This window comes from Bufo gargarizans, chromosome 9 (assembly GCF_014858855.1).
Source record: "Bufo gargarizans isolate SCDJY-AF-19 chromosome 9, ASM1485885v1, whole genome shotgun sequence".
NCBI classification, from domain to species: domain Eukaryota; kingdom Metazoa; phylum Chordata; class Amphibia; order Anura; family Bufonidae; genus Bufo; species Bufo gargarizans.
The window spans coordinates 105,975,121-105,997,810 of NC_058088.1; the positions used below are offsets into that span (position 1 = coordinate 105,975,121).

At 43.8% G+C, this 22,690-nt stretch overlaps 1 protein-coding gene across 1 annotated transcript in view; it reads left to right on the top strand.

Annotated features, from left to right (window-relative positions):
* Positions 1 to 22,690, top strand: part of LOC122946033 (vascular endothelial growth factor receptor kdr-like) — a 210,584-nt gene that overhangs the window by 94,802 nt on the left and 93,092 nt on the right. Inside the window, exons 6-8 of the mRNA XM_044305322.1 lie at positions 4,068 to 4,204; positions 6,754 to 6,913; positions 12,703 to 12,826. Of these exons, the coding sequence (XP_044161257.1) occupies positions 4,068 to 4,204; positions 6,754 to 6,913; positions 12,703 to 12,826 (421 nt within the window). The remainder of the gene's footprint in view (positions 1 to 4,067; positions 4,205 to 6,753; positions 6,914 to 12,702; positions 12,827 to 22,690) is intronic.

The following is a 22,690-nucleotide window of genomic DNA, read 5'->3' on the forward strand; positions in this document are numbered from 1 at the left end:
TTTCAAATTTCATCCCCATTTGCCAATAACTCTTGTGCAACATCTAAAGGGTTAACGACGTATGTAAAACCAGTTTTGAATACCTTGAGGGGTGTAGTTTCTTAGATGGGGTCACTTTTAGGGAGTTTCTACTCCAGGGGTGCATCAGGGGGCTTCAAATGGGACATGGTGTAAATAAACCAGTCCATAAAAATCAGCCCTCCAAAAACCACACGGCGCACCTTTCACTCTACGCCCCGCTGTGTGGCCGTACAGTAGTTTGCGGCCACATATTGGGTGTTTCTGTAAACGGCAGAGTCAGGGCAATAAAGATACAGTCTTGTTTGGCTGTTAACCCTTGATTTGTTAGTGGAAAACATGGGTTAAAATGGAAAATAAGGCAAAAAAAGAAATTTTCTAATTTCATCCCCATTTGCCAATAACTCTTGTGCAACACCTAAAGGGTTAACGACGTATGTAAAACCAGTTTTGAATACCTTGAGGGGTGTAGTTTCTTAGATGGGGTCACTTTTAGGGAGTTTCTACTCCAGGGGTGCATCAGGGGGCTTCAAATGGGACATGGTGTAAATAAACCAGTCCATAAAAATCAGCCCTCCAAAAACCATACGGCGCACCTTTCACTCTACGCCCCGCTGTGTGGCCGTACAGTAGTTTGCGGCCACATATTGGGTGTTTCTGTAAACGGCAGAGTCAGGGCAATAAAGATACAGTCTTGTTTGGCTGTTAACCCTTGATTTGTTAGTGGAAAACATGGGTTAAAATGGAAAATAAGGCAAAAAAAGAAATTTTCTAATTTCATCCCCATTTGCCAATAACTCTTGTGCAACACCTAAAGGGTTAACGACGTATGTAAAACCAGTTTTGAATACCTTGAGGGGTGTAGTTTCTTAGATGGGGTCACTTTTAGGGAGTTTCTACTCTAGGGGTGCATCAGGGGGCTTCAAATGGGACATGGTGTAAATAAACCAGTCCATAAAAATCAACCTTCCAAAAACCATACGGCGCACCTTTCACTCTACGCCCCGCTGTGTGGCCGTACAGTAGTTTACGGCCACATATTGGGTGTTTCTGTAAACTGCAGAGTCAGGGCAATAAAGATACAGTCTTGTTTGGCTGTTAACCCTTGCTTTGTTAGTGGAAAAAATGGGTAAAAATGAAATATTAGACAGAAAAATGAAATTCTCAAATTTCATCCCCATTTGCCAATAACTCTTGTGCAACACCTAAAGGGTTAACAACATATGTAAAATCACTTTTGAATACCTTGAGGGGTGTAGTTTCTTAGATGGGTCATTTTTGGGTGGTTTCTATTATGTAAGCCTCGCAAAGCGACTTCAGACCTGAAATGGTCCCTAAAAATTTAGTTTTTGTAAATTTCAGAAAAATTTCAAGATTTGCTCCTAAACTTCTAAGCCTTATAACATCCCCAAAAAATAAAATATCATTCCCAAAATAATTCACACATGAAGTAGACATATGGGGAATGTAAAGTCATCACAATTTTTGGGGGTATTACAGAAGTAGAGAAACTGAAACTTTGAAATTTGCTAATTTTTCAAAATTTTTGATAAATTTGGTATTTTTGGGTGCAAAAAAAAATATTTTTTTTGACTTAATTTTACTAGTGTCATGAAGTACAATATGTGACGAAAAAACAATGTCAGAACGGCCTGGATAAGTCAAAGCGTTTTAAAGTTATCAGCACTTAAAGTGACACTGGTCAGATTTGCAAAAAATGGCCTGGTCCTAAGGTGTAAAAAGGCTGTGTCCTTAAGGGGTTAAGTGTAATCTCACATGGGGTATTTAGCACTGGAAAAATATGCCACAAAATTCACACAGCATAAGGGTCCATTCACGCGTCCGTATGTGTTTTGCGGAGCCGCAAAACACAAACAACGGCAATGTGCGCTCCGCATATTGCGAACCGCACATCGCCGGCACTCTCATAGAAAATGCCTTTTCTTGTCCGCAATTGCGGACAAAAATTGGATATGTTCTATTTTTGGGGGGGAATGGAATGCGGATGCGGACAGCACATTCCGGCCCCATTGAAAATGAATGGGTCTGCACCTGTTCCACATAATTGCAGAACGGATGCAGACCCATTTTGCGGACGTGTGAATTGACCCTAAACCCTCTGTTTTTTTTTTCTTATTTGAAAATTATTTTTCCTTTTTTTTAAACTTATTTATTTAAAACATTTTTGGGTAGATGATACTATATGTCCAATAAGAGGTTATAAAAAGATTGCTGGAGGATATTTGCCCCTTTTTTTTTGCACTTTTTACTGTAACATGGGCATCCATAGAAGACCCAATTACAAGGAAAAACAGCCCTATTTGGGGGAATTTTACACAGGCAGAGCTAGCTGATCTGGGTCTGCTAAGACCCAACAACTCTGCTATGCCTACGAACATCTGGCAATCATAGCATTGATGCTTCCTCTATTCACTGCTTGGAACTCATTAAATGTTATGCACCCAAGAAGAGAGAAAGTAGAAGCAGTAATACATCACTTCCTCATGGCCTTTGGCTGTCTCTGAATTCCAGGAACCCAACCGTTTCCTGCAGCATTGCAGCTTTAAACCTGTGCCCTACATGTACAATGCTCTAGATAAAAGCCCAGTACATGTGGCATGTGGTCATTAACAGGTTAATCATGTAGATTGTAAGTAGAGATGAGCGAATCAGTTCTAACTAATTGATTTATCTCATAAGCAGGGATTCTTCATCTGTAGGGGGCTGTCTTTACAAATGACGAAGAACCCATCTGCCAAAACATTGAAAGGGCCATTTAGCCCAGCCCTGACAACTTCCTGCCTGTGCTGCTGCTTCAATTAGCAGACCAAGGGCACAGACTGTTCTTCTGCTGCGAAGACGCCTTGGAAGGTGAAGAGGGAAAAAAAAGTTTGCAACATTCACCACGCCAGCACTAGAAAAATATTTTTATATTTTAACAGTTCAGACATTTTTGGACACAGTGATTCAATTTATTTTTCACTTGCAGTCTAAGGGATTCTGAAAGGCTACCTGTCAGACTGTGCCTCCTGCTTGGCTCCACAGGCAGACAGACAGACCTGGAAGCCTTAAGAAGGAGATGGGAACCCCTGCCACATCACTATGTAGCCCCCACCTCTGTCTAACTTCTAAGATAGATTGACCGCAGCATCTGAGGTGTTAAATTGCAGTTGTTTGTCAGCTGTATTATACAGCCAGCACCTGCCATGTATGGAGAGGGATCAGCTTGTGATCCTGCTCCATACACCTCTTGCACCCTGCTGACATTGTATTATATCAGGGGGCGCCAGGAAGTTAATAAAATGGGAACTGCCTTGGCGATCTCACTGTGCATCTAGTAGCCAAGAGCCTTGGCAAACTGTTGATTTTTCTCGATGAGGTGGGTTCTACACTCATAGAGATGGAACCCAAGTAGGAATAGAAACATAGGTTCTCTTGATGGACCATTTCATATAAAGATTATAGCTCCAGAGTATATCTTATAAAGCACTCGCAAGTATTGACATGAAATTTAAAGGAACCTGTCACCAGTTTTATGGTGTCCTAACTAAGGGCAACATAAATAAGTGACTGATTCTCTTAGCAAAATGCTGGGTCACTTTATTTAATTGACCCAGTCAATCTGCCAACATCTTGTATTGAAAAGCTCCAGCTGATAATGATAAGTCCTGAATATTCATGAGCTCCTGACTCTCCCCGCCTACCTGCTGCTGAATGACAGTTATTTTTCAAATGAATCAGCAGCAGGTGGGCAGGGGAGTGGCTATAGCTCTGAATTAAATATACGCTGGACTCAATGACATCACGCTGGACTCCAATCAGCTCATTAGCATGCAGCATGAGGCATCTTTGTGTGTATATTATGAGGTAACCATCTGTCACACCAGTAAGTGAATACATCTAAGGCACTTTTCAGTAGTTAATAATTTTATAATAGTTTGTAATTTCTATCACTCATACATAGAAAGGTACATGGTGCCAAAATAAGTTTATTGAATGAGCCCCCGCACACTTATATGTTACATAACCAATTGCATATGTTGTTGCAGTGCTCAGTCTTACAAAAATTACCAATGTGGAAGCGGAGAGTGCAACTCTGTTGGCTGGAGAAACTCTTCATTTAAGCTGCACTGGAGAATCCCCCTTTAATTCTAGGGTGATTTTGGATTGGGTGCATGAAGGAAAGGTAAAACATCATAAAACAGCTGAACTCCTTGTGATTATAGTTATGATTAGCAATATCTATATAATGTTTGTATTACTGTAGAAGCCTACTTTGTATTTATTATGATGTAGATGTATATTGTGCTATATAATGCACATTTCACTGATGATGTTGATGTAGGCCTAAAAGGGTTTTCCAAAATTGTAATACTGATAACCTATGCTATGGATAGGTCGTCAGCATCTGATCGGTGGAGGTCCAACACCTAGGACCCCTGCCGATCAGCTATTTGAGAAGGCACCGGCAGCCTTGTCCATGTTTCTCCATGCATACCAAGCAGTGTCATACATTGGACAGCGACTGTGCTTGGTATTGAAGTGAATTGCTGAGCTGCGCCTAGGCCACATAACTGATGAACGTGTCGTCCCTGGCCTAGGAAAAGCTGTGAGAAGGATGCGGCACTCACAGGAGCACAGGTACCTTCTCAAACAGCTGATCATGGAGGTCCCGGGTGTCGGCCCCCCACAGATCAGATACTGATGACCTATCCTGAGGATAGGTCATCCATATTAAAATACCGGAAAACCCCTTTAATGTACTGTAACAACATAAATTTCAACATCTTGTTTCTACAACAATTTTTTTTAATAACTCATCACTGCTAAGGTGTCTTACTAAAAGTAGGTATCGAAGCTGATTAAAGCATGATTGATATAAAAAATCAGGCATCATGCAGTGCACGACAGTCTCTTTCAAACAAAGCTAGAACCAGCCCTGTACATCACATGGATCCAGAGATCTCCATATTCCTCCAATTCCTCTGATAGATTTTCTTCTGGCCTAAAGGATAACTGTCACACTTAGACCCTAATTTCAAATTTCATATATGTAGTTACTAATAACATGATATTCCAGAATCAGTTACTATTAGACTGACTTACCCCATATTTAATAAGATTCATTCCTTAGCAACCAGTCTGCATAAAACTGCAATTTCACTATTCAGTTAAGATGGCCGCCACTGCCCTCACCCTGAGGCTAATCCCGCCTGCCCTCACTAGCCAGTAACAATAGCCCCCCAAAAGTGTCAGTAACCAGAGCCCTCCCCCCTAAAGGGTTAATCTCCTGCAGCACAAAGAAGTCCTCATACCACATGTTGCTTTCATTTATACTCTGAGCAGATGGCAGATCTCCCTTCCCTGGTCTGTGCTGCTTCAGCTCTGCATTGTCCAGCTCTGAGTGAGGGAGCGTCTGCCAAGTGCAGGGACAGGGAGAAGTGCACACAGCCCAGGCACTGTTATCAGCTGCTGGGGAGGACCTGGCTTTAATTATTTACTTACAGTCCCTGGCTGTCAGTAATCTGACCTTGCACGCTGCGTGCTTCTGCGTCCTCCGTCCTTCAACACATAGACGGACCTGCATAGCAACCTGATTTTAAGCACAGGTAAAAGTAGGCAGTACAGGGAACTCAACTGTGGAATTAAGGGGAAATTGAATACACAGTGAAAAGTTGAAATAGGGCCATCAATCACCACAATCCAATACTCCCAACAAAAAAAGATGACAGTTATACTTTAAAGCACAGAGGACTGTCCTTTCTCAGAGGTCATGTCCTTCTGAAGCAGCTCTCTCCGTATCACAACAGAGAGGCAGGTGTCTTTTCTGCTGCAACACTCTCTTTTTAAGGCCTCTTTCACATGGGCGTGACAGATTTTGTCCGGATGCGTTGCAGGTGCATTGCAGCAAACCCACACCAGTAGGCACGCAATTTCAGTCAGTTTTGTCTGCGATTGCTTTTCGTTTTTCAGTGCTTTTTTCACGGACGTGATAAAAAACTGAATGTGGTACCCAGACCCAAACCCGGACTTCTTCACTGAAGTTCGGGTTTGGGTTTGGTGTTCTGTTGATTTTATTATTTTCCCTTCTAACATGGTTATAAGGGAAAATAATAGCTTTCTTAATGCAGAATGCTAACAAAAATGTCCATTGAGGGGTTAAAAAAATAAAAAAAATAAACTCCCCTCCTTCTACTTGATCACGCAGCCAGGATCGTCTTCTTCCTTCAGGACCTTCAAAAGGACCTTCGATGACATCATCTCGCTCACCAAGTAGTGAGCACGGTCATGTCAGCGCAGGTCCTGCTGAATGAAGATAGAAGGACCTTCTATCTTCATTTAGCAGTACCTGCGCTAACGTCACTGCGCTCACCACGTGGTGAGCGCAATGACGTCATCGAAGGTCCTTTTGCAGGTCCTGCAGGAAGAAGAAAGAAGATGATTATGCAGATATTACACTGCCGATTTTCGCAATCAAGAATATAATCTCGAATTCTCAAATTCACGAATATATGACGAATATTCTACAAAATATTCGCGAAATATTGCAAATTCGAATATTGCCCCTGCCGCTCATCACTATATGTCAACATCTGGTCGTTTTTTACCTTATTATCATCTCATTACTGACAATCATGTCAGGTGCCATGTATGATTTCGGCTTCTGATTTACTTTAGATAATTGTGTGTATGTTAAATAAACATTTAGTAACATATAAATATTACATTCCTCAGGTTCTGAAGTCGGAGAGAACACTTTATGAAACGGGCAGTGGCTACCTGGGTGACAGGCTTCTACAAATAAAAAATGTAACAAAGAAGCACAGTGGAATATACACATGTATGAACGTTAACTTTCCAAATGTGGCCAAAAATATTTCGATAACTGTTTATGGTAAGTATGTACTATTTTAACAATGTAATTGTTCTTAAAGGCGATGTAACTGAAGAACGGGTAAATTATAGTGTGATAACAGATTTCTATATAATTCACTTTTATGCTAACATTTGATAATTTTGCCATTCTGTTGTGGAGAACTTGGATAGGTCTAGTTTCACAGTATGTAGGTCTCCATAATAACTTTACTGAGAAATATGAGGAGCCCTGTCATTACAATCTATCGGTAACATAGCTTTAGGCCTTAGGCCTGCAATTTCAAAATTTAAAGAGGTTGTGCCAAATATTTACAGCATAGATAATAACTTACTGATCGCTGGTGGTCAGACTGCACCGATCCCAACAATGGGGGTCCCCTGTCCCCATCCTATGCCCCTCTACTCCATTCATTCTCTATGAGACTGATGGAGATAGCAAAGCATGGGAATTAGTTAGTTATGCCCTATGCTAATAGATGTGTATTTTATCAATTCCCCATCATTTATGCATACTTTTTCTCCTCTTCTATACATTTTTTAACGTACAACTCTTCTCTAATTTGTACCTAAACTTTTAAACTTATCAATAATAGCCTGTCCTCAGTCCGAGCACCCCCGCCGATCAGCTGTTACAGTTCAATGAGGCTGAGCTGCAACCAAGGCATGTGACCACGTATGGGGACATCACATGGCCTAGGAAGAGGCTCTGATGCTCATGATGCACCAGCCTCTTCTAACAGCTGATCAGCAGGGGTCCTGGGTGTCAATCTGATATCGATGACCTATCTTGAAGATATGTAATCAATATGAATTAATCAATAACCCCTTTAACATCATATAATAATTTTTTGCAATATACTTCATTTTCATTTTTCTTTTTCTGTTTTACTTACAAAATAGGTGTCTATAGCACTTTGGAATCAATACACTCAATACATGTCACCGGTGTACAATTGAGCAGCTTCCACTGTGGGGCCGCAGTGGGCTATGTACAGGTAGGAGCACAATGACAGTGATGTGTGCTCACCGTGGCCCCACAGTGGAATCCATACACCGCTGACATGTCACAGGTGTACGAATGTATGGATTTGCCTATTTTGTAAGAGAAACATAAAAACAAAATGCATAATACAAAATGTTACAACATTAAGACTAGTTTTAGTTTAAAGGGGTTGTCCAGGTTCAGAGCCTCCATTTTCCAACCTCCATTTTCATCCAGGCAGCCCCCCTGACTTGAGCATCGGAGCAGTTCATGCTCCGATGCTCTCCTTTGCCCTGCGCTACATTGAGCAGGGCAAAGGCATTTGGCTCTCCGTGTCATCACCGTCACTGATGGGCAGGCTTTAGCGCTGCCCTAGCCAGTAAAACGCCAGTAAAGCACGCCCATCTGAGCCGGTGACATCACCGAACACACTGCCTGGGAGTGTGTTATTGTAAACAAAAGAGCCCTTGCCCTGCGCTATCCAGCGCAGGGCAAGTGAGCGCATCAGAGCATGGGATGCTCCGATGCTAACATCAGGGGGGCTGCCTGGGTGAAATATGGGTATGCTCGGGTTCAGCTCTGAACCCGGACAACCCCTTTAATACAATTGTTTAAAAGTTTAAGTACACTTTCACAGTTGTGTCAACCATTTGCAAGTACAGAAGGCAAAGGTTTAACATTTTAGATAATATTTGATATCTTTGGAGTACGTAGTAGGGAAATAACACATTCATACTGTGTGTGTGTGTGTGTGTGTATATATATATATATATATATATATATATACAGGAGCGTTTCTAGGTTTAAACATTCGGGGCCTGGGCCCCTGATGTTTTGTCCCAGGCTCCGAATGTACTGCCTGCCAGATAGATCCAACTGTATTGCCGTCCTCAGGATGGCAATACAATTGAATCTAATGCTGTGCAAGAGCTGAAGGACCTGTGATGACATCACAGCCTATGTGATCAGTTCTAAATGCAGTAGCTGAAAAGGAACTGCGATGATGTCACCATCATGTGACCAGTGCAGGAGAGGACAGCAGTGAAGATGAGAAAACCTGGTGGAAGAAGCTGTGGTGATGTCTGCTACATGAGGAGAGGTAAGTGAAGGGGTAGATTACTCCATGTGAGAGGCAGAGCAATGTTGGGAGTTGTAGTTATTTAACTGGGACTGTATGATAGGGCTGAAGGGAGGGAAGTTATTTACATGGGACTGAAAATTGAGGGGGTGATGTTATTTATATTGGACTGTGTGTTGGAGGTGGCTGGTGCAAGGTGATTGTATGGTGGAGGGGCTGTATGGTGGAGGGGCTGAGGAATTATAATTTCTGAGGACAGTAAGCGGAGGAATATTGGTCGACTTACAGAATTGGGCCATATGCATTGGGGCTTGGGCCCCAGATCTTTTGAGACTCTAGCAGCACCCTTGCATATACACTCACCTAAAGAATTATTAGGAACACCTGTTCTATTTCTCATTAATGCGATTATCTAGTCAACCAATCACATGGCAGTTGCTTCAATGCATGTAGGGTTGTGGTCCTGGTCAAGACAATTTCCTGAACTCCAAACTGAATGTCAGAATGGGAAAGAAAGGTGATTTAAGCAATTTTGAGCGTGGCATGGTTGTTGGTGCCAGACGGGGCGGTCTGAGTATTTCACAATCTGCTCAGTTACTGGGATTTTCACGCACAACCATTTCTAGGGTTTACAAAGAATGGTGTGAAAAGGGAAAAACATCCAGTATGCGGCAGTCCTGTGGGCGAAAATGCCTTGTTGATGCTAGAGGTCAGAGGAGAATGGGCCGACTGATTCAAGCTGATAGAAGAGCAACGTTGACTGAAATAACCACTCGTTACAACCAAGGTATCCAGCAAAGCATTTGTGAAGCCATAAAACACACAACCTTGAGGCGGATGGGCTACAACAGCAGAAGACCCCACCGGGTACCACTCATCTCCACTACAAATAGGAAAAAGAGGCTACAATTTGCACAAGCGCACCAAAATTGGACTGTTGAAGACTGGAAAAATGTTGCCTGGTCTGATGAGTCTCGATTTCTGTTGAGACATTCAAATGGTAGAGTCCGAATTTGGCGTAAACAGAATCAGAGCATGTATCTATCATGCATTGTTACCACTGTGCAGGGTGGTGGTGGTGGTGGTGTAATGGTGTGGGGTATGTTTTCTGGGCACACTTTAGGCCCCTTTAGTGCCATGACCACCATGTACCCATCCTCTGATGGCTACCTCCAGCAGGATAATGCACCATGTCACAAAGCTCGAATCATTTCAAATTGGTTTCTTGAACATGACAATGACTTCGCTGTACTAAAATGGCCCCCACAGTCACCAGATCTCAACCCAATAGAGCATCTTTGGGATGTGGTGGAACGGGAGCTTCGTGCCCTGGATGTGCATCCCTCAAATCTCCATCAACTGCAAGATGCTATCCTATCTATATGGTCCAACATTTCTAAAGAATGCTATCAGCACCTTGTTGAATCAATGCCACGTAGAATTAAGGCAGTTCTCAAGGCAAAAGGGGGTCCAACACCGTATTAGTATGGTGTTCCTAATAATTCTTTAGGTGAGTGTATATATATATATATATATATATATAGAGAGAGAGAGAGAGAGAGAGAGAGAGTTAAACTTTCTTGTCCATTAGCAGAATGTATAATAGCACAGTTTTGAATTCCATTATTGTTCTACCACAGTCCATCCTAAACCAAATAATCAGACTGGCGGCATTCCTCTCCCTGATATCAGAGGGATCTGCAGCCACCATTTTATACATTTAGGAAAATAAAGCAAACAGAAGGGCAGTTTTCTGGAAAGAAGATAAGAATCACTGTAATAACATGAAATGGCTCGCTTATTGATTCTGCCACCCAACATGTTTATGTGAAAGTGAAGTCAGAGGCCGTTACCCTACCGCAGTCATGCTGGGTTTCTCCACTAACACTACAGTTTAATGACAACCTTGATTTTAAAAAAGAAAAAAATATATTTTATTTTCTCACTTAGTTGTTCCCTGTCATTAACATTCTTTTTGTGAAAATTATACCCTCCCTGCAGTGAACTCGTGATTACCAAAAATGAGACTTTTTATGGAAGACTGTGGCTTTAAGCTAAAGAATAAGTACAGTACATAACTAAACAGAAAACATATGCAAGACTTATGTGCATAATTAATCATTGTTCCCAGTATATATGGTCCGAGTCTAACTTGAAACTTCTGGGCCCCAATACAAAATCAGTAATAGGCCCCTGCCATTTACAATATTTTCATTCTGTTAGGCAATAGTGCTCGAGTTTTACTGGTGTCAAATTTGCCTAAAGTGAAACACAGTAATAAAGCTATGTATCATTTGTATTACACAAAAAATGCTGTACGCAATTTTGTTTGCTTGGCCGAATCCTGAATTATTTGCTGGGTAGCGACCAGATCTCCGCCGGATACCATTATAGTCAATGGGGGCCATCAGGCATTGCAGTAACATTCGGCTATTCCATATCCAGAGAGCTCCAGCAGCTTGCCAGAGAAAGCGCCACAGATGTGAAAGAGGCCTTAGTTGCGCTGTTTCAGTGCTCTAAAAATGGCAGAAAACCAGTGTAAGGTGTGGTGCTGTTTTTTTTGGGGGGGGAAACAGACTTTTTTTTTACCAATTGAACATCTCCTTTATGCTTCCTTTACTCACTTTTTTGTGACTCTTTTGGCTTGTAAAAATGTTATGATTGTCATTTTTCTCTAGGTGTTGTTTTTCCTAGAAAATACCTATGCAAAATGCCTGAAAAAAAAAAACCTTACCTAGAGCCTTCGAAAAGGCTGATAAAAAAGCATTCAAAACTGAGGATGTTACAAAAACAACACTTCATATTGTATTCAATTTTGCCCCATTGCGCTACAGCTAACACCTGACAGCAATATTTTAACATAAAACAGCTGAAAATGCTTAAAAAACACTGTGCAAAAAAGTTTTTTTTACCTAAAAATGCTATGTGTGAAAATATCCTTATTGAACTGCATACACTGCAAATTTTTAATGTACTGTCATAGCCCACGTTACTCCACATTGCAGTAAGTAACAGAAGGTTGAAATAGTAGGTAGATCCAGCCTTCCCACAGCACATCATAGCCTGGTATGTGAGCCCCTTTAGGTTTTCTAACTCCACAGTCAGTAATAGTGTTGATCACGTATATTCTAATAACACATTTTTATTGCGAATATTGGCACTTTGAGAATTCGTGAATATCTAGAATATGGTGCTATATCTTCGTAATAGCGAATATTCTAGATTTTTTTCATCAGTACCCATGATCCCTCACTGTTTCTTGCTTGTCGGCCAATGAGAAAGCTGCAATATCTTTAACTTTAGGAGTAGTGTTGATTGTGAATTTTTGTATAGCAAATTTTCCGATTGCCAATTTTCGAAATCAAGAAAATAATGACTGGAGAGCTCACATTTGAAAATATCTGATGAATATTCGCCAAAATATTCGCGAAATATCGCAAATTCGAATATTGCCCCTACCGCTCATCACTGGTCAGTAATTGTACTGATGATTAATTTAAATAGATGTTTGCATACATTGTATATATAATTGCTTTATGAAAGGAGACTGCCTATGAAGAAAAGTTAGAATATCTAGACATATTTCTGCTCATTTCTGAGCTTATGGTACCAATTAAGGCTTGTTTTATTGGGCCATGTTTTAATCTATCTGACCAAAACAGGCCAATTGCAAGATAATATATGTTTCTTTTCCAATGTTTTAATTTTGTATAAATGTTATCCTTTTCTTTCTTTTTTTTTTGTTCAGAAAAACCTTTCCTGAAAATTCATGGTTCTTCTCACAATATTCATGAATATCTAGTATTGGAAGGTCAAAGTGAGCTGAAATTGTCGATAAAAGTTAAAGCATTTCCACCACCTCAAAGTATCTGGTGAGTTACTCTGTGATATTATGTGTATTAGAGAAATACAGTACCTCTTAATAAAAAGGGAGATACAATGGGCCTCTAAGGAGGGAAGCCTCAATAGATAACTGACTAGATGGATTGTGACTGGAGATGAGCATATCTCTTGAAATTATAGGTCTGATTTGCACACATTGGTTGTCAGGTTCTATTCAAGCCTGAATAAATTCAACTCAAATTGAAAGTGTTTCAATTGCCCCCGAAAAGTCATGTATGACACTTTGAGGTCTCCTAGGACTGTATCCAATGCCTTTCCAACTCTTTAACATCAAGACAGCATTAGTAATTAGAGTTGAGCGAACACCTGGATGTTCGGGTTCGAGAAGTTCGGCCGAACATCCCGGAAATGTTCGGGTTCGGGATCCGAACCCGATCCGAACTTCGTCCCGAACCCGAACCCCATTGAAGTCAATGGGGACCCGAACTTTTCGGCACTAAAAAGGCTGTAAAACAGCCCAGGAAAGAGCTAGAGGGCTGCAAAAGGCAGCAACATGTAGGTAAATCCCCTGCAAACAAATGTGGATAGGGAAATGAATTAAAATAAAAATTAAATAAATAAAAATTAACCAAAATCAATTGGAGAGAGGTTCCATAGCAGAGAATCTGGCTTCCCGTCACCCACCACTGGAACAGTCCATTCTCAGATATTTAGGCCCCGGCACCCAGGCAGAGGAGAGAGGTCCCGTAACAGAGAATCTGTCTTCATGTCAGCAGAGAATTAGTCTGCATGTCATAGCAGAGAATGAGGCTTCACGTCAGCCACCACTGCAACAGTCCATTGGCATATATTTAGGCCCAGCACCCAGGCAGAGGAGGGAGGTCCCGTAACAGAGAATCTGTCTTCATGTCAGCAGAGAATTAGTCTGCATGTCATAGCAGAGAATGAGGCTTCACGTCAGCCACCACTGCAACAGTCCATTGGCATATATTTAGGCCCAGCACACACACAGGCAGAGGAGAGAGGTCCCGTAACAGAGAATCTGGCTTCATGTCAGCAGAGAATCAGTCTGCATGTCATAGCAGAGAATGAGGCTTCACGTCAGCCACCACTGCAACAGTCCATTGGCATATATTTAGGCCCAGCACACACACAGGCAGAGGAGAGAGGTCCCGTAACAGAGAATCTGGCTTCATGTCAGCAGAGAATCAGTCTGCATGTCATAGCAGAGAATGAGGCTTCACGTCAGCCACCACTGCAACAGTCCATTGGCATATATTTAGGCCCAGCACCCAGGCAGAGGAGGGAGGTCCCGTAACAGAGAATCTGTCTTCATGTCAGCAGAGAATTAGTCTGCATGTCATAGCAGAGAATGAGGCTTCACGTCAGCCACCACTGCAACAGTCCATTGGCATATATTTAGGCCCAGCACACACACAGGCAGAGGAGAGAGGTCCCGTAACAGAGAATCTGGCTTCATGTCAGCAGAGAATCAGTCTGCATGTCATAGCAGAGAATGAGGCTTCACGTCAGCCACCACTGCAACAGTCCATTGGCATATATTTAGGCCCAGCACACACACAGGCAGAGGAGAGAGGTCCCGTAACAGAGAATCTGGCTTCATGTCAGCAGAGAATCAGTCTGCATGTCATAGCAGAGAATGAGGCTTCACGTCAGCCACCACTGCAACAGTCCATTGGCATATATTTAGGCCCAGCACCCAGGCAGAGGAGGGAGGTCCCGTAACAGAGAATCTGTCTTCATGTCAGCAGAGAATTAGTCTGCATGTCATAGCAGAGAATGAGGCTTCACGTCAGCCACCACTGCAACAGTCCATTGGCATATATTTAGGCCCAGCACCCAGGCAGAGGAGGGAGGTCCCGTAACAGAGAATCTGTCTTCATGTCAGCAGAGAATTAGTCTGCATGTCATAGCAGAGAATGAGGCTTCACGTCAGCCACCACTGGAACAGTCCATTCTCAGATATTTAGGCCCCGGCACCCAGGCAGAGGAGAGAGGTCCCGTAACAGAGAATCTGTCTTCATGTCAGCAGAGAATTAGTCTGCATGTCATAGCAGAGAATGAGGCTTCACGTCAGCCACCACTGCAACAGTCCATTGGCATATATTTAGGCCCAGCACCCAGGCAGAGGAGAGAGGTCCCGTAACAGACAATCTGGCTTCATGTCAGCAGAGAATCAGTCTGCATGTCATAGCAGAGAATCAGGCTTCACGTCACCCACCACTGCAACAGTCCATTGTCATAAATTTAGGCCCAGCACTAGTGTTGAGCGGCATGTCCCATATTCGAATTCGCGAAATTTTGTGAATATTCGAAAGAATATTCGTAAAATATTCGCGATTATTCAAATTCGTTATTATTTCGCATATGCGATAATTCGAATTATCGCATAATACATATGCTATGCAAAATTCACATGTGCGCTAATGAAATCGCCTTACGAAGATTCGCAACTCAATTCAATCACTAATGTATGAATGCAATGCCCTTTGCCTCTGTTCTGGGACAAGTGTAGATATTCGCATGTGCGCTAATAAAATCGCCTTACGAAGATTCGCACCTCAATCACTTTCTAGGGAATGTGAGACTTTTGGGAATCAATCGAGATACAGTGGGGGGTGATGACAGTAGTTGACAGAGTACAGATCAATGTAATCTGTAAGGTGGAAAGTAAAATAAAAAATACGAATATTCGTAAATCGAATTTTACGAAGTTCTACGTATTCGCGAATATGGTGCTATACTATATGAATGCACAGGCCTTTGCCTCTCTGTTCTGGGGACAAGTGTAGATATTTGCATTTGCGTTAATAAAATCGCCTTACGAAGATTCGCAGCTCAATTCAATCACTAATGTATGAATGCAAAGCCCTTTGCCTCTGTTCTGGGACAAGTGTAGATATTCGCATGTGCGCTAATAAAATCGCCTTACGAAGATTCGCAACTCAATTCACTAATGTATGAATGCAAAGCCCTTTGCCTCTGTTCTGGGACGTGCCGATATTCGCATGTGCGCTAATAAAATCGCCTTACGAAGATTCGCGCCTCAATCACTTTCTAGGCAATGTGAGTAAGATCTGAGCTGTTGGACCTTTGGGAAACAATCAATTATATGTGTACTGTAATTTTGTGGGGGGGGGGGGGAAACAAAAAACGAATATTCGTTTTTACGAATATATAGCACTATATTCGAAATATTCGCGAAATCGCGAAGTTGCGATATTCGCGAAAAAAATTTGCTTTTCGAATATTCGCGCTCAACACTACCCAGCACCCAGGCAGAGGAGAGAGGTCCCGTAACAGAGAATCTGGCTTCATGTCAGCAGAGAATCAGTCTTCATATCATAGCAGAGAATCAGGCTTCACGTCACCCACCACTGTAAGAGTCAATTTTCATAAATTTAGGCCCAGAACCCAGGCAGAGGAGAAAGGTCCCGTAACAGACAATCTGGCTTCATGTCAGCAGAGAATCAGTCTTCATATCATAGCAGAGAATCAGGCTTCACGTCACCCACCACTGCAACAGTCAATTTTCATAAATTTAGGCCCAGAACCCAGGCAGAGGAGAAAGGTCCCGTAACAGACAATCTGGCTTCATGTCAGCAGAGAATCAGTCTTCATATCATAGCAGAGAATCAGGCTTCACGTCACCCACCACTGCAACAGTCAATTGTCATAAATTTAGGCCCAGCACCCAGGCAGAGGAGAGAGCTCCCGTAACAGAGGATCTGGCTTCATGTCAGCAGAGAATCAGTCTGCATGTCATAGCAGAGAATGAGGCTTCACGTCACCCACCACTGCAACAGTCCATTGGCATATATTTAGGCCTAGCACACAGGCAGAGGAGAGGTTCATTCAACTTTGGGTAGCCTCGCAATATAATGGTAAAATGAAAATAAAAATAGGATTGAATGAGGAAGTGCCCTGGAGTCCAATAATATATGGTTATGGGGAGGTAGTTAATGTCTAATCTGGACAAGGGACGGACAGGTCCTGTGGGATCCATGCCTGGTTCATTTTTATGAACGTCAGCTTGTCCACATTGGCTGTAGACAGGCGGCTGCGTTTGTCTGTAATGACGCCCCCTGCCGTGCTGAATACACGTTCAGACAAAACGCTGGCTGCCGGGCAGGCCAGCACCTCCAAGGCATAAAAGGCTAGCTCTGGCCACGTGGACAATTTAGAGACCCAGAAGTTGAATGGGGCCGAACCATCAGTCAGTACGTGGAGGGGTGTGCACACGTACTGTTCCACCATGTTAGTGAAATGTTGCCTCCTGCTAACACGTTGCGTATCAGGTGGTGGTGCAGTTAGCTGTGGCGTGTTGACAAAAGTTTTCCACATCTCTGCCATGCTAACCCTGCCCTCAGAGGAGCTGGCCGTGACACAGCTGCCTTGGCGACCTCTTGCTCCTCCTCTGCCTTGGCCTTGGGCTTCCACTTGTTCCCCTGTGACATTTGGGAATGCTCTCAGTAGCGTGTCTACCAACGTGCGCTTGTACTCGCGCATCTTCCTATCACGCTCCAGTGCAGGAAGTAAGGTGGGCACATTGTCTTTGTAGCGTGGATCCAGCAGGGTGGCAACCCAGTAGTCCGCACAGGTTAAAATGTGGGCAACTCTGCTGTCGTTGCGCAGGCACTGCAGCATGTAGTCGCTCATGTGTGCCAGGCTGCCCAGGGATAAGGACAAGCTGTCCTCTGTGGGAGGCGTATCGTCATCGTCCTGCCTTTCCCCCCAGCCACGCACCAGTGATGGACCCGAGCTGCGTTGGGTGCCACCCCGCTGTGACCATGCTTCATCCTCATCCTCCTCCACCTCCTCCTCATCCTCGTCCTCCTCGTCCTCCAGTAGTGGGCCCTGGCTGGCCACATTTGTACCTGGCCTCTGCTGTTGCCAAAAACCTCCCTCTGAGTCACTTCGAAGAGACTGGCCTGAAAGTGCTAAAAATGACCCCTCTTCCTCCTCCTCCTCCTCCTCCTCCTGGGCCACCTCCTCTTCCATCATCGCCCTAAGTGTTTTCTCAAGGAGACATAGAAGTGGTATTGTAACGCTGATAACGGTGTCATCGCCACTGGCCATGTTGGTGGAGTACTCGAAACAGCGCAACAGGGCACACAGGTCTCGCATGGAGGCCCAGTCATTGGTGGTGAAGTGGTGCTGTTCTGTAGTGCGACTGACCCGTGCGTGCTGCAGCTGAAACTCCACTATGGCCTGCTGCTGCTCGCACAGTCTGTCCAGCATGTGCAAGGTGGAGTTCCACCTGGTGGGCACGTCGCATATGAGGCGGTGAGCGGGAAGGCTGAAGTTACGCTGTAGCGCAGACAGGCGAGCAGCAGCAGGATGTGAACGCCGGAAGCGCGAACAGACGGCCCGCACTTTATGCAGCAGCTCTGACATGTCGGGGTAGTTGTGAATGAACTTCTGCACCACCAAATTCAGCACATGCGCCAAGCAAGGGATGTGCGTCAAATTGGCTAGTCCCAGAGCTGCAACGAGATTTCGCCCATTATCACACACCACCAGGCCGGGCTTGAGGCTCACCGGCAGCAACCACTCGTCGGTCTGTTGTTCTATACCCCGCCACAACTCCTGTGCGGTGTGGGGCCTGTCCCCCAAACATATGAGTTTCAGAATGGCCTGCTGACGTTTACCCCGGGCTGTGCTGAAGTTGGTGGTGAAGGTGTGTGGCTGACTGGATGAGCAGGTGGAAGAAGAGGAGGAGGAAGCCGAGAAGGAGGAGGTGGCAACAGGAGGCAAAGAATGTTGCCCTGCGATCCTTGGCGGCGGAAGGACGTGCGCCAAACAGCTCTCCGCCTGGGGCCCAGCTGCCACTACATTTACCCAGTGTGCAGTTAGGGAGATATAGCGTCCCTGGCCGTGCTTACTGGTCCACGTATCTGTGGTTAGGTGGACCTTGCTACAGATGGCGTTGCGCAGTGCACACTTGATTTTATCGGATACTTGGTTGTGCAGGGAAGGCACGGCTCTCTTGGAGAAGTAGTGCCGGCTGGGAACAACATACTGTGGGACAGCAAGCGACATGAGCTGTTTGAAGCTGTCTGTGTCCACCAGCCTAAATGACAGCATTTCATAGGCCAGTAGTTTAGAAATGCTGGCATTCAGGGCCAGGGATCGAGGGTGGCTAGGTGGGAATTTACGCTTTCTATCAAATGTTTGTGAGATGGAGAGCTGAACGCTGGCGTGTGACATGGTTGAGACGCTTGGTGACGGAGGTGGTGGTGGTGGTGTTGGTGGTACATCCCCTGTTTGCTGGGCGGCAGGTGCCAACGTTCCTCCAGAGGCGGAGGAAGAGGCCGAGGCGGCAGCAGCAGAATAGGCCGAGGCGGCAGCAGCAGAAGAGGTAGCAGGGGGAGCCTGAGTGACTTCCTTGGTTTTAAGGTGTTTACTCCACTGCAGTTCATGCTTTGCATGCAGGTGCCTGGTCATGCAGGTTGTGCTCAGGTTCAGAACGTTAATGCCTCGCTTCAGGCTCTGATGGCACAGCGTGCAAACCACTCGGGTCTTGTCGTCAGCACATTGTTTGAAGAAGTGCCATGCCAGGGAACTCCTTGAAGCTGCCTTTGGGGTGCTCGGTCCCAGATGGCGGCGGTCAGTAGCAGGCGGAGTCTCTTGGCGGCGGGTGTTCTGCTTTTGCCCACTGCTCCCTCTTTTGCTACGCTGTTGGCTCGGTCTCACCACTGCCTCTTCCTCCGAACTGTGAAAGTCAGTGGCACGACCTTCATTCCATGTGGGGTCTAGGACCTCATCGTCCCCTGCATCGTCTTCCACCCAGTCTTGATCCCTGACCTCCTGTTCAGTCTGCACACTGCAGAAAGACGCAGCAGTTGGCACCTGTGTTTCGTCATCATCAGAGACATGCTGAGGTGGTATTCCCATGTCCTCATCATCAGGAAACATAAGTGGTTGTGCGTCAGTGCATTCTATGTCTTTCACCGCTGGGGAAGGGCTAGGTGGATGCCCTTGGGAAACCCTGCCAGCGGAGTCTTCAAACAGCATAAGAGACTGCTGCATAACTTGAGGCTGAGACAGTTTCCCTGGTATGCATGGGGGTGATGTGACAGACTGATGGGGTTGGTTTTCAGGCGCCATCTGTGCGCTTTCTGCAGAAGACTGGGTGGGAGATAATGTGAACGTGCTGGATCCACTGTCGGCCACCCAATTGACTAATGCCTGTACCTGCTCAGGCCTTACCATCCTTAGAACGGCATTGGGCCCCACCATATATCGCTGTAAATTCTGGCGGCTACTGGGACCTGAGGTAGTTGGTACACTAGGACGTGTGGATGTGGCAGAACGGCCACGTCCTCTCCCAGCACCAGAGGGTCCACTAACACCACCACGACCATGTCCACGTCCGCGTCCCTTACTAGATGTTTTTCTCATTGTTATGGTTCACCACAACAACAAATATATTATTTGGCCCAATGTATTGTATTCAAATTCAGCGGGATATAAATTTGAGGCCTAGTATTTAGGCGCTGGGTGACCGGTATGGATTTAGTGACAGAATTAGACTTGGAAATGCACAGAAGCGTGTGTGTGTGAAGTTATTCTGAATGACCCAATGTGCACCTTGAATATTATATACCCTTTTAGGGATAGATTTCAAATAGCTCTGATATAGCAGAAACCACTAAATTATGAAATTGCTAAATTGGGAATTGTACTTCAACCCAGAACAAAAAATGTGCTTTGACGGACACTAAATATCTTGCCCAGCAACAACAGTACAACGGTGGGTAACGAGAGATTTAGAGGGAATTAAATTTGAGGCCTAGTATTTAGGCGCTGGGTCACCGGTATGGATTTAGTGACAGAATTAGACTTGGAAATACACAGTAGCGGGTGTGTGTGAAGTTATTCTGAATGACCCTATGTGCACCTTCAATATTATATACCCTTTTAGGGATAGATTTCAAATAGCTCTGATATAGCAGAAACCACTAAATTATGAAATTGCTAAATTGGGAATTGTACTTCAACCCAGAACAAAAAATGTGCTTTGACGGACACTAAATATCTTGCCCAGCAACAACAGTACAGCGGTGGGTAACGAGAGATTTAGAGGGAATTAAATTTGAGGCCTAGTATTTAGGCGCTGGGTCACCGGTATGGATTTAGTGACAGAATTAGACTTGGAAATACACAGTAGCGGGTGTGTGTGAAGTTATTCTGAATGACCCTATGTGCACCTTCAATATTATATACCCTTTTTGGGATAGATTTCAAATAGCTCTGATATAGCAGGAACCACTAAATTATGAAATTGCTAAATTGGGAATTGTACTTCAACCCAGAACAAAAAATGTGCTTTGACGGGCACTAAATAACTTTCCCAGCTACAACAGGACAACGGTAACGAGAGATTTAGAGGGATTTAAATTTGAGGCCTAGTATTTAGGCGCTGGGTGACAGGTATGGGTTTAGTGACAGAATTAGACTTGGAAATACACAGTAGCGGGTGTGTGTGAAGTTATTCTGAATGACCCTATGTGCACCTTCAATATTATATACCCTTTTTGGGATAGATTTCAAATAGCTCTGATATAGCAGAAACCACTAAATTATGAAATTGCTAAATTGGGAATTGTACTTCAACCCAGAACAAAAAATGTGCTTTGACGGACACTAAATATCTTGCCCAGCAACAACAGTACAGCGGTGGGTAACGAGAGATTTAGAGGGAATTAAATTTGAGGCCTAGTATTTAGGCGCTGGGTCACCGGTATGGATTTAGTGACAGAATTAGACTTGGAAATACACAGTAGCGGGTGTGTGTGAAGTTACTCTGAATGACCCTATGTGCACCTTCAATATTATATACCCTTTTTGGGATAGATTTCAAAGAGCTCTGATATAGCAGGAACCACTAAATTATGAAATTGCTAAATTGGGAATTGTATTTCAACCCAGAACAAGAAATGTGCTTGAACGGACACTAAATAACTCGCCCAGCTACAGCACTAGGGACAGATTTAGCTGGATATAAATTTGAGGCCTAGTATTTAGGCGCTGGGTGACAGGTATGGGTTTAGTGACAGAATTAGACTTGGAAATACACAGTAGCGGGTGTGTGTGAAGTTATTCTGAATGACCCTATGTGCACCTTCAATATTATATACCCTTTTAGGGATAGATTTCAAATAGCTCTGATATAGCAGAAACCACTAAATTATGAAATTGCTAAATTGGGAATTGTACTTCAACCCAGAACAAAAAATGTGCTTTGACGGACACTAAATATCTTGCCCAGCAACAACAGTACAGCGGTGGGTAACGAGAGATTTAGAGGGAATTAAATTTGAGGCCTAGTATTTAGGCGCTGGGTCACCGGTATGGATTTAGTGACAGAATTAGACTTGGAAATACACAGTAGCGGGTGTGTGTGAAGTTATTCTGAATGACCCTATGTGCACCTTCAATATTATATACCCTTTTTGGGATAGATTTCAAATAGCTCTGATATAGCAGGAACCACTAAATTATGAAATTGCTAAATTGGGAATTGTACTTCAACCCAGAACAAAAAATGTGCTTTGACGGGCACTAAATAACTTTCCCAGCTACAACAGGACAACGGTAACGAGAGATTTAGAGGGATTTAAATTTGAGGCCTAGTATTTAGGCGCTGGGTGACAGGTATGGGTTTAGTGACAGAATTAGACTTGGAAATACACAGTAGCGGGTGTGTGTGAAGTTATTCTGAATGACCCTATGTGCACCTTCAATATTATATACCCTTTTTGGGATAGATTTCAAATAGCTCTGATATAGCAGAAACCACTAAATTATGAAATTGCTAAATTGGGAATTGTACTTCAACCCAGAACAAAAAATGTGCTTTGACGGAC